This window comes from Bison bison, unplaced genomic scaffold (assembly GCF_000754665.1).
Source record: "Bison bison bison isolate TAMUID 2011002044 unplaced genomic scaffold, Bison_UMD1.0 scf7180017864289, whole genome shotgun sequence".
In the NCBI taxonomy this organism is placed as follows: Eukaryota; Metazoa; Chordata; class Mammalia; order Artiodactyla; family Bovidae; genus Bison; species Bison bison.
Window position 1 is genome coordinate 21,687,033 of NW_011494861.1, and position 13,034 is coordinate 21,700,066.

Consider the following 13,034-nt stretch of genomic DNA (forward strand, 5'->3'; position numbering starts at 1 on the left):
GGGAACTCTGCTCCAACTGGAGAGTCTCGTGAGATGTCTCCTGAACCACTGCTCTCGCCAGAACTGAGATTCCCAAGGTGGAGGCCTCATGGCCCTTGAGTATCGATAAAAGTGATTTATGGACCACCCTTACTTAACCCCAATTTTCAAAATTAAAAAAAAGTCACTTATTAAAGATCAGTGGAAAACTTTGATGACCACAGTTTGATGTTGAAAACATGCTCCCTCCTCTTTTTTTTTTTTTTTTTCTGTGAAAAAATATGACTTTTTCCCTACCCAGAACTACACGCCAGAGACAATTTTGTCAGTTTTGGTTTTTATGAAATTCCATCCCAATCACTGAATCCCTGATGGCAAGAAGTGGTTTTTATTGCAGGTGACTCTGAGGCTGGAGCCGAGTGGCCCTGGACCATCCCAGCGACTGCCTGACAAGTCCCCCTGGTGCACAATGTGCCTTTTTAATTTGCTTGTATTATTTATTCCACAAGACAGGCTATGGGTTCCAAAATGATCAAAGCTAAAATATGGAGAGAACAGAATGACAATCAGTGAAAATATTTGCAGACGTTTGGATTCCAGACATGCAGTCAGTTTAGCCAAATCAGCAGATGCTAGTCTCCCAGAGTTCTCATCCGGTAGGGTGAAATGATATTGGATCTGTTTGGAGGGAGTTGGTTTAGATGAGATTGTAAGCCCACTGCCCACCTGCAGCCAACCATCCTTGGCCCTTTAAAAATGAGCGCTTTCTCTGCCACACTAGCTGACTCAGTAGGAGGACAGTCTTGGCCTCTTCCAAGTACTGGCCATACTTCTTGGCCCATCTCGGTTGGGAGGAATCATTTAGGGAGCGGCCCTTAAGTTGTCCACAGGGTTCCAAATGGTCTTTGGGCTACATCCCTCTGGGTTGTTGGCTGGGCTCATGCCATGCCCTGTGGTGCTCCAGTCCTGTGCTCAAAAAGGCAGCTCTCTCTGGCCACTGGCAGTGCAGAGACTCTCAGCTTGCAGGTTTGCAATAGCAGATCACCAAGCCTGGGACAAGGGCAGGGCCTACCCCTGCTTTATGAGCTGCTGTCTCTGCAACAGACTGCGCTTCCACAGGAAATGCCGTTGTGATGGTGCTGCAAGGCCCACCTTACATCACATATCTGTCCATCCAGAAGCTCTCCATGTGCATATGGAACTTAGCCAGGTAGAATTGATTCCAGTCCCCTTGGAAGACGGTGGTTTGCTTCTGCTGGCCTCCCATTCTCTTGAACAAGATCAGCAGAGTGGGAAAGGGTAAGAAGGCATTGCCTTTCTTTCACAGCAAGTGATGGCGTCAGAGCACCTGAGGAAACTTCCTTCCAGGAATGGATTTGAGGACCACAAAAGTTTAGGTATACGGTAGGCAGACTACCTATGGGGAAGGAAATGGCAACCCACTCCAGTATTCTTGCCTGGAGAATCCCATGGACAGAGGAGCCTGGCGGGCTACAGTCCACAGGGTCACAAAGAGTCGGACACGACTGAGCGACTTCACACACAGGCAGACTAAAGGAAGAAATCAGCACTTCCTTTCTGGATGCTGCATCTTTCGTAAACTCCTTTCCAGGACTAAACTAAGGTCAGTGAAGCTTCTTTAAAATAGATAGTAAATTCCTGGATCAGCCTTCAGGCCATCTTTTCTCTGATCAATTTTGTAGTGTACCCTTATTTTTTGATATGCTTGATTGTCATGATTTTTTGCTTGGGGAGTCTGCAAATGTAGACTCTCTGCCCGTGATTCCAGGTGTCAGGATGACGGTGTGTTAAGCCTGGCCAATTCTATGTGCTATTGGGAATTCCCCAGTAATATGAATATTTGGGGTGGGGATGGAGACACAAATGCAAGATTAAAAATGTGAAGGAAAGGAAAATGCAACTGTCTTTTTAGAGGACAGATTCTTAGGCACACTGTTCTTAGCAGGCTGCTTACAAAACACAGGAGAAAGACTGCTGGATTAAAACCAGTTAAAAACTGCCCCACTCAGACCACTGTCGTAGCCTGATTACTTGGAGTGGTATCTCATGGGATCTCAGAGACCCTTTGTATTTTCCCTGAGTGCAGTACTGGGAGAGCAGGCTCTTTTAAGATGGGGCGGGGGGGATTTGCATCCCCCTCTGTGTAGCCCTGCTTTTGGAGACTAGAGGGAACTGACCAGTCTTTGTTTCTGTAGGTGGGTTCATCAGGCTTACTCTCTATTCATTCATAGGAGAATGGAAGGCCTCCCTCATTCATGCACTCCAGTGAGGAGCTCAGGTGACACTGTGTTGGGAGGAGCTCCTTTGGTTTGGTGGGGTCGACCAGCCGGGAGGGCTCTTGAGCAAGCCCTGATCAGAAAGTCAGGGGAGCTGAGTGTAAGTTCCCAGGGCCACCTCGCCAGAAAGCAGCAGTCACTGGTGCTGCCGTCAGAAACACAGTCACAATCGGTCTCAGATTTTTCGTGGATCTCTGTGCAAGTGGGGTTAGCATTGTGGGGCCAGCGCCACCCATAAGCCCATAGGCCAGGACAGTTCCTTGGCTCTTCTGAGGCTCAGGGATGGAGAAGAATGAAACTGTCCTGAGATTATGGTCCAGGCACTCCTCTATTGCTCAGTAGTCTGTTATGGAGGTGTGCTACATGGAAGCTTTTCTCCCCCTTGCGAAATGACACAGATGAATTTTAAAAATGAGCTGACACCTTCTGGAGGCACTTACACTACTTGGACCTGTCTTTGGCTTTAGGAGAGCAATCAACTAACAACTGTTATCTGTGGTGCCTGGCTGATAGACCTGAGGGTAGGAGGCTTCTGAATCCAGGAGCAAATTAATAAAATGGGGGGAAAAAAAACACCCAAATTTCCAGTGGTAACTGATAAAAGCAAAAATGGAATCTGCAAGGCTATGGAAGAATCTGTATTTGCTGAAAAGGGGTCAGACCAGGGAGGAAATCCCAAATGCAAGGGCTAAACCGGCCATTGGGTAAACCACACTGTGGGGAAGCCTGGACCCCAGTCCTTCAGGAACTGGCAGTGCCCCCTGAAGCCAACTCCTTTCTGACCTTGTGCTTTTTCTTTTTTGCCTCATCTGACAGTTATAAAATGAAAATCAACTACCAGATTGATAACATTGTTCATGTACACTAATACCATGAAACACCAGGGAAAGAGGACAAAATTAAGACAGAAGAAAAGCATTTGGCAGTGTCGTTCAATAAGGTGTCTTTTTTTTTTTTTTGGCCAATGTAAAATATAAACTCTGATAAAGATCCCTGGGGGCCGTTAGATCTTTGTAGTGAAGTTCTCTTTGCAAGAAGTATAAGAAATCTGACAAACAAAAGACGTTAGCGTCTCTGAAGCTCGAGCTGGTTATTCTGATACAACTGCCTCCTGGCCAGAGGGGTTGAAGGCTTCAGCTTAGCAACAGCTGTGTGCTGTGTGACAGGCCACCGTCCGCCACCCGCACCCCTGCTCGCCCCCTCCCTCTGACCACTTGGTTATAACCATGGAAATAATGACCGTACCTCCTCAGCCAGCAGGGTCTGGAAGGACCGAGGAGGCTCATTTTTAAACATTGCACTTTAAAAATTGGAAACCGTGAGATGAAGAAAAATTCAATTAAGCGGAAATGAGTTTTGTTTTATTGCCTGCTGCTGAAGGGCGCTGGGCATGCTGAAAGCTAAATAAAAAGCACATCACTGCCTCTCTCTTTCTTGGATTGGTTGATGGGCCCTTTTTGCAGTCGTTGCTCCAACTGCTCTAACACGGTGACTGGAGCCAAAAAGAGAGAGTGCAGCAAAGTCACCCCATCCCCACTGCTTGGTAGGACCACACGGAAAGCACAGTTTCAGCTGCGAGCTCTGGTGAGGAGTCAGCTGCAGGTCTGGGAGGTGCGCCAAGCATCCCTTTGCTTCGGGAGGCAGAGCACAGGTGGACAGAGCCGGACCCCCCACGCTCACCCGCCGCCCACCTAGAGACAAGAACCATTTGTACGTTCCCCGCTTGAGGACTGTGTTTAGCCAAACACGCAGGTTCAGGGCTGCAGCATCTCAGACGCTGCTCTGAACTTGCATTCAGACCTCAAAGCCCCAGATCCCCTAAGCTCTGGATTGTCGCCCTCACCCTTCGCAGTGTAAATTTTGTATAGTTAAAAAGAAATGGAGTCTCATTTCCTGGGAAAAAAAGAAAAAGGAAAAAAAAAAGGACCCACCCATCCTTATTTATGGCCATGTGACTGGAACACAGAAGCTGGTGCGTTTGTTTGTATGTGCCTCCTGTGTGTTGGCATGATGAGATGTGTATGGTAAAACTATGTCAAATAAATATGGAAATTCTTTAGAAGCCAGTGTGTCTTGCTTTTCATTTGGCTTTCTGGAATGTTTTTCTCTTGATGTAATAGAATACAAAGCTGTGCTGACATAGATCCCTTTCATCGCCAGAAGGAAACCCAAGGTACACCTCTGAATGTGGAGCTACTTACAACTGCAAATACCTGTGCTATGCAATAAAGGGTTGGGTAGAGGAAGTTCTCTGATTTTTCTAATAATTTTTCTTTTTTCAGTTTTCTGGGGCCCAGTCCTCTGTTTCAAGGCTTAAGGAATGGGCAGAGAAAACTAGTTGATTCCATATTTAGTTACCATTTGTCCTGTTGCATTTTTTTAAAAAGGTTTCACATGTTTAATACTGAGCCACACAGGACACTAGTGAGGAAACAGGAAACATTAGGAGCCAAGCTTGTCTCTTGCATGAGCTGCTCAGACAGCAGTCATGTTCTCACTACTGTGATTTGCTTGGTTGAGGATGTGGGTGACCTTGACATAGCATGAATGCATTCCACTTCATATGTGAGGCCCTTCTAGACCCAGCTTGGTTCTTCTCCAGTGTCTTCTTCTGGAGTTATACCCAATTTTATTACCATTTTTCATTCGAATCTGTTGGGGAAATGGGATGATTCTGCTATTGTTTCTTGGCCAGGAATCACATGATCCTGAAAGTCTTGTGAGAAGACGAGAGGAGCAAATTCAGCTGCACGCAGTGATGGCAGAGAAGAGAAAAGAGCTGTCCTCTCGTGTTTTTAAAGTCCTTGACATGTATATGTTTTCTCCCTAAAGATGTGCAAATGAGTGTATTTGGGTGAGAGGTGAACAGAGCGATAGAAACACCTCTTCAGGGCGCCTGGACAAGCTTTTCCAGGAAAATCTCCATTCTTTTTTTTTTTTAATCTGCAGGAGACTTTATTAATGTGCAGGACCTGAAGTTTTGCTAGAGTGGAAAGAGCAACAGAGATTGCTTAATAAAAAAGATTAAAGTCATGACATTTCTTTAGAGCCAGGGTTCCATCTAGGAAAAACTAGTGCTTTTTGTATTAGCGATTAGATTTGTTTGTTTGACAAGAAGATCCAAACAGAGGTGCACTGAACTATATGGTAACTATTGGCCACTTGTGGCTATTTCAGTTTAAATCGATTAAATAAAAAGTTTAGTGCCTCATACCAGCCATATTTTAAGTGCTCAATAGCTATTTTAAGTGTCTAGTAGTTACTGTATTTGGATATGTTTCTATCATTGCAGAAAGTTTTGTTAGACAGTACAGATGGAGTCTGGCTAAGAAGAATGGGCAGAGATAGCTTATTCATCACCTGTTTAGCTACTAGTTATCCTGGAATATTTTGTATTCTCAGCCTCCGTAGACAGTGGTAGCACCAACTTTTTTTTCCTTTTTTTTTCCTTTGGTTTGGTCCCTACACACCAGCTCCTGGGCAGCATGATTCTCTTCTGACAGTGGCCTTTCCAAAAGGACAGTTGTCTAAAGAAGAATAAAGGAAAGAATTATAAAGAAAAGAAATCACTGGCTAGAAAGAATGAAATAAGACACAAACTCAGGAGATCAAAGACTTAGCAGTCAGTGTTTTCCACCTCTTTCCGAGCTATTCAGCAAAAATCAGAAAAGGATAATAAGCCATCAAAGACAAGTCAGTATGTTGTAAATTCTAACCAGTTGCCAAACTAGAAGTAAAATCACAAGAAAGGTAGGTGATCCTCAACGTAACTGAATGTCTCTTCCTAGATTTGGTATTTGAGACCTAGTTTAAAAATTGGCCTGTACAGTCTAAGTGGAAAATTGTTGCCACCCTGTGCCAAGTCTCCTAGAAGGCTATTTCAGTTTCATCATTTGGAACTCCTGATGAATCTCCTCCTCTGCAGCCTGTGCAGTGAGCGGGGAGCCATGGAGCTGGGTCTGGGTGCTTGTGTGGGTCATGACTGTCTCAGGGAAATAAGCACTGTCAGCTCAGTCTCTGCTGCTGGGGAGACACTGTGAGTTAGGAGGGAGGGTATAAAATGGGGCCAAATCACTAGGAAGAGGGAACTTTTATTATTATAATTCTAAAAGAAGTAATAAGAGCAACCCATCCAAACTATTAAGGTCTTCTGAATGATCAGCTGCTGCCCTCAGCATTCTGTCAGAGAAAGTGGGCGTGGCTTCTCCACGGAACATTTTTCCCTTTGTCATTTTTTCCTTCGTTTTCTTTTCTCACTTCTGTCTAATATGACGTCAGGATTTTCCTTTAGAATTCTTTCCTTTGGTGATTCTTCCTTTGGCCGTCTCCCCCGTTAAAACACAAAAACTGAACTTTGGTATGTTATTAAGTAGTAGGTTATTTTGTAATTAAACTAACAAGTCACAGATGTCCCTGACAGAATGCATGTCTTCCCTTCCCACAGAAGGAGGAAAAGGTTTCCATGTGACGTATTCATCCTTCAGGTTGTTTAGGAGATCACTGAAATGGCCAGAACTTTCAAGGCTGATACAGGTTAGGCTTTCTCTAGAGCTGGGGGAGAGTTTATCATCTGTCTGTCTATCATCATCTATCTATTTATTTAACTGAAGTATAGTTGATTTACAATGTTGGGCCAATCTCTGCTGTATAGCAAAGTAACTCAGTTAATGTGTGTGTGTGTGTGTGTGTGTGTATTCTTTGAGAGTTTTTTCTTTTTGTTTGTTTGTTTTTTAAGATTTATGTTTCTCTCACTTGCATGCCAACCCTGGACCAGGATCTCCTCTTGGTTAAGAGGGGCTTGGGGGTTTTGGAAAGGAAAAATTGCTTCCTGAAAGATAAAATATAAACCCCCCAAAATGGTCTTGGCACACACTTGGAGTTGGAAATAAGCAGGTTTTTTTTTTTAAAGGCCATTAAAATGGTAAATAGGTTTCAACAGATGGCTTCAGTACAGCAGTGGAGAGCTCAGGCAAGGACTTTGGGGTTAAATCTCATATTTTAGTCACCTGGGACAAACATTTATAAAGTTGACAGCTTTCTCCTCATCTCTAAATAGAGACGGTGAAGGTTGCCTGCTCCCTGGCCAGCTGATGGGGGCTGCCTGTAACCTAGGGAATTGAACGTCACTCTTTTTGACACCTGTCACGCTTACAGCTCCCCCCAGGTCTACAGGAATATGATAACCAAGAACCTATATGGTGGATGGGCCAGGACTTTTATACTCAATATGTGTGCTGGCTTTATTATTTTTTCAGAATCATTTTAACATTTAATGCTTCTCAATTAAAGTGATTTCCTGGAGTGGATGCCAAGCTTCGTTTAGAATGCGCATTAACTACTTTCTGTATCGGTAGTTAAAGGCACTGAGGGATTTAAACAGCAATCCACAAGTCTGTTCAGTCAAGGTTTGCTGGAATAAAGCAGATTATAAACAATAATATATGTCTTTCTCTTCTTTTTTTGGAAGGTGTCCAAACTCACAAACAGAGCTAAAGTGCTGTAAACATATCCAGGAGTAAGCTTTGGGCTCTGCAAATGTACTCCATGAAAGCCACAGCCACTGGCGGTGCCACTTTTTATCCTGAGTGTGTACGTGTGCACGTACTTTAAAAGAGCTTTTTATTACACAAAGTGTCCATCAACTGAACTTACATTCTAAATATTAAAATGGAAACCGGGGTTGCTACACAAGTGAGAGGAAAAATAAATCCTGGCTGCAGTGTGGATGATGAATTTGCCGCTGCTGCTGCCTAGGGCAGCCGTGGAAAGGCACCTCTCTACTCCTTAATGCCCTCACAGTCTCTGAGGTTCGGCCACTGCATCTAGTAAACTTAGGTTCAGATGGTCTTTTTCTGCCTCCCTGGTGGTTCAGTTGGTAAAGAGTCTGCCTGCAATGCGGGAGACCTGGGTTCAATCCCTGGCTCAGGAAGATCCCCTGCAGAAGGAAATGGCAACCCACTCCAGTATTCTTGCCTGGAGAATTCCATGGACAGAGGAGCCTGGTGGGCTATAGTCCATGGAATCACAGAGTTGGACACAACTGAGTGACTTAACACTTTCACTTTTTTTCAAGAATAACCCACCCTGAGTGCTTAGAGTTCTACCATGAGGCAGAGCATGTTATGGGGGGCAGCTCCTGGATGTTCACTTTCTGTTTGTAATTTCGGTGTTCTAGGAAGGACTCATGTTCATTCCTTCTAAGATATGTAGGAAGAAAGTGAGAAGGAATCTGTTCTGAGCGTAAACTAGTTTGTACTTTGTGACCATCTTAATCTGGTTTTTAGGGCTAGGAAGCTTTCTGTTGGAAAGGCATACTGCCCTCAGAAATGACTCCAATTCATGAATTTCCAAGAGAAAGTAAAAATATACAATAATGACATTTATTTTATAAATGTGCAAAGGAGAAGTGATATAACAAAACATGGAAAAATTTGAATGATTTATATATAAAAGTAAAAATAGTAATAAATAAAAAGCCATGAACTCCCAATAACTATGATGATCCATACAAGGATTAAGCCATTAAGTTCTGCTTTTCAGGTAGGAGCATGACAAGAATATTTCAAGGGTAAGTGAATAAAGATGAGATTAAATAGCCTTTCCTGTTCAATCCTTTAGTGTAATGCCAATTAATGTGTATTTGAAAAATTGATCATACTTGGTGCATAATAAATGTTAGATGATAAGTATAACAAGGAAGCTTTTTTCCCCTTCATTCTAATAATTACTGCACTTTGACCTAAATCCCTCTGATGCAGGAACTGTGAATAGTTTCTGAAATAATTAAAGATGCTCAAGGTAAAGCTTCAGTAACGATCATAATAATTTTTCAAATCACATGATTACAAAAGACTGCACTGAAGTCTTTTTACGCTACAAGGAGAAAGTCCAACATGTGTATATAAAATCCACGAAGAAGATTTTAAATCCTCAACCTCTGTGGTTACTTTTGGTGTTGCTTTAGCTTATCCTGATAAGGTGGTACAGGGAAAACTTGGGACTTGGTATCACAGGTTTGAATAACCACCCTGATTCTGGAAAGATATGATTGTGTATATTGAAGTGCTTGATATATAATAAAGCCTATGTAAAGCTGGGCATTTCCACTGTTTATACGTGTATAACCTCGGACAATTTCCCTAACAACTCTGAGTTCAATTTCCTCATTTGTAAAATAGAGAAAATACCAATTATTTCTACTTTTATAATTCTGAGTTTCATTTAAGATGCTTATGTATAAAGTCCTATACAAGGTAAGGTGTAATTACTGTTACATCATTAATGTTAAAATGTATTGACTTTAAGATACAGCAGTTTATGTGTTACTAAGAAAAAATGCTGCCAATTCAACTATGACATTGTTTATAAAAGATATACAATTTTGGATACATTAAAATGTGAAAAAATGTGCATCTTAAAATTCATCAATTATAATATTATGGCTACTATTAAAACATTTGACTCCAAATGCCTTAAGGATTAGGATTTAAAATTCACTCAATAATATATTTGAACTCGACATTTTCATTACTTATGGGTTACACACCTTTTTGTGATAAACATCTACTTATGAAGGTGATCATTTAGGGACCTGAAGTTTGATGAAAGCCTTCACGTTTCAGCCATTAAATGCTAAAAAAACATGTGAAAGTCTCATGTTCAGCTGAAGCATATGTTAGCCTGGGCACTAACCCTTCTGTAACCCAGGCTCAGCTCTGCTCCAGTAACACACCTTGTTCATTAATCCTCAAAGATGCTATATTGTACATGGAACAATAACCCATAGCCAAGTAGTTAAACCTGGCAGAAAGCTAAGAAATACCTATTTAATAGAAATGTTCAATGGATTATGACAACCTTTCATCAAGAAAATGCTGAAACATTAAAAAAAAGATAGAAAAGATTCTAGATACAATACTTTGGTTGCTACCCTTCTACCTAACAAGCATCAGAGATAACAGTATGTGTCCAGTTGGCTGACTTCTTGTCTCTTTATTAGAAACATAGTTATAGTAGGTTTAAATGATTTAGTTTTTGATTATTAACTTGTGAATTTCTATGAGACTTTTCAAGATAGTCCATGCAATATCTTTGAATGCGTGTGCTCAGTCATGTCCAACTCTCTGCAACCGCATGGACTGCAGCCTGCCAGGCTCCTCTGTCCATGGAGTTTTCCAGGTAAGGATACTGGAGTGGGTCGCTGTTTCCTCCTCCAGGGGATCTTCCCAATCAGGGACTGAACCAGCATCGCCTACATTGCAGGTGGATTCTCTACTGCTTAAGCCATCGGGAAGCTCTAAAATAAGATAGCTTCCAAAATCTCCTGTGTGGCCCCAGGTGGTGCAGTGGTAAAGAACCCGCCTGCCAATGCCAGTATTTTGAGATAACATCATATAAGTACTTTTCAATATCCATGATAATGGGAAAAGGGAATGACAGTGGCCTAGAACAACGCCTGTCATTTAGAAGGCTCTCAAGAAATGTTTGTGGATTGAATGCAGGAGGAGCTTTAAAACTTCACATGAATTTTGTGGACCAATAAAGGGCTGAGATTCAGCAGATTTGGTCTCAACTATGGCTCTGCTACTGCTCTGTGATCTTGGGCAATTTAAGTAACCTGTTAATATCTCAGATTCATCCTCCTTTAAGTGGCCTTAAGAGCCCCTGCACTACCTACTCTACAGTACTGTGGAGGGATGATAGATTAGATAATGCCCATGAAAGCATTCTGAAAAGTCAAAAGAGCTAATGCATATAAAAAGCCATCATTAGTCACACAGAATTGAACACATGGGCTCATTTCTACCCTGCAGCAGAATCAGTTTAGGGTCCAACTTTTTGGCCCAGACTTCTTTAAAAATTTCCAACTGTGGTGATCAGTGATAAAACTGTAGTCTAGATATATTGTTGAAATCATGAACATTTTTTTTTTAATAATAAAAAAAGACACAGCAAGACCCCATACATCATCCAGTAGAAGCACTTAAAACTGAAAATTGGTTCAAGTCAACAAAAGATTTCTCATAAGTATGGTAACAAGAAGACAGAAAAGAAGGGGTTCTAAATGGGATTCACAGACCCCATGGAGTTCAGAGATGGGCTTCAGGAGACCTCAAGGTTTCATGTACAACACTGTGTTCTAGGGGAACAATGAGCCGGAACTCTGCAAGAGTTAAGAACACTGGTGTAGTTGACTCAAGCTAGAGTTCTCAAGGTAACAGTGATTCACATGCTTTCTTTTGCCTTTTTTTATAATGTTTGCTTACATGATTCTCTCTTCATTCCTTGTTTTTCCCTAGTGTGTTATCAAGACTACTGTAATGGCATTCAGGGCCTCTTATGTGAGTTGGTTGAGGGCAAAGTAAATGACAGTGTTGAATAAATATTAAATACAGAGTTATTAACTTTGTTCTGATCACAATATCTTCAGAAAAGGAAAAGAACAAAAAGCAACACATTCCGCTTTTCACTGTATTAAGGAGATAGGAAAATGGGGCTGGGCATGCTTTTGTGTTTAGACACACACATCCACAGAGGTGGCCAGGGGACAAGACAATAGAATAAGTGTGGAATTGAGAACGAGGTGAAAGTAGATGGTAAACTGTAAATAGTCTAGAAAATGCTAGTGGTGAAGTAGCAAAAAGTAACTATTCATGACTCTGACAAATGTCTCTAGTTACCCATTACTTTATGAGGCCTCCAAGCCAACTAGTTTCCAGTTTGGGAACACAGTGGAGACTCGATTTTTAAAATACTCATGTACAACACTGCTATATTTAAAATAGATAACCAACAAGGACCTACTGTATAGCACAGGGAACTCTGCCTAATGTTATGTGGCAGACTAAGTGGGAGGGGAATTTGGGGACAAATGGATACATGCATATGTATGGCTGAGTCCCTTTGCTGTTCACCTGAAATTATTACAACATTGTTAATGGCTACACTCCAGTATAAGATAAAAACTTAAAAAAATACTCATGTACACTAAAAATAATAAATCAGAGAACTCTAACCAAGGATGAAGGTAAATGAAATCCCAATCCCAGTAAACATTAAGGAAAAAAAGAGACTGATTACTCTTAAGTTTTTGTTGAACCATGATTAGAATTGAACCTTTAGGGAATTCCCTGGCGGTTCAGTGGTTAGGACTCCATGCTTTCACTGCTGAGAACATGGGTTCCATTCCTGGTAGGGGAACTAAGATCCCACAAGATGCTTGGCATGGCCAAAAAAGAAACAGGAAATGAACCTTCAGAAAACGGTTTTCTAGAATATTTTCAAATGCTAATTGGCTTGAACATCACTAATCTGTCCAGGAAAAAAAAAATCTGCAAAACAAAACCAAACTTACACTCAAATAAAGTATGTCCTAGTTTTATCCTGCTGAACTATATGAAAAAGTGGTTCGCCACATATCTGAGGAAGTTAAACAGCTTTCTGGTTCAGTAAACTTGTGTTCTTTGAAGGTAAGCAGTGCAGCTTTGGCAATGGAACTCGTGATCTGGCTGATGTGTGATGTGTGTGTGTGTGTTAGTCGCTCAGTCGTGTCCGACTCTTTGCAACCCCGTGGACTGTATCCCACAAGGTTCCTCCGTCCAAGGGATTTTCCAGGCAAGAATACTGGAGTGGGTTGCCATTTCTTTCTCCAGGGGATCTTCCCAACCCAGGGATCGAACTCGGGTCTCTCACATTGCGGGCAGACTCTTTACCATCTGAACCGCCAGGGAAACCCTGAGCCACCCGTGAAAGCTGACG

The 13,034-nt window shown here is 42.0% G+C and overlaps 1 protein-coding gene and 1 pseudogene across 1 annotated transcript in view; both read right to left on the reverse strand.

The window, feature by feature from the left end:
• Positions 1 to 4,835: 4,835 nt before the first annotated feature.
• Positions 4,836 to 5,497, reverse strand: LOC104996136 (annotated as a pseudogene).
• The window catches only part of ACBD6 (acyl-CoA binding domain containing 6), a 203,772-nt gene continuing 195,858 nt past the window's right edge, over positions 5,121 to 13,034 (reverse strand). Inside the window, exon 8 of the mRNA XM_010850170.1 lies at positions 5,121 to 5,803. Within this exon, the coding sequence (XP_010848472.1) occupies positions 5,739 to 5,803 (65 nt within the window). The 3' untranslated portion in view covers positions 5,121 to 5,738. The remainder of the gene's footprint in view (positions 5,804 to 13,034) is intronic.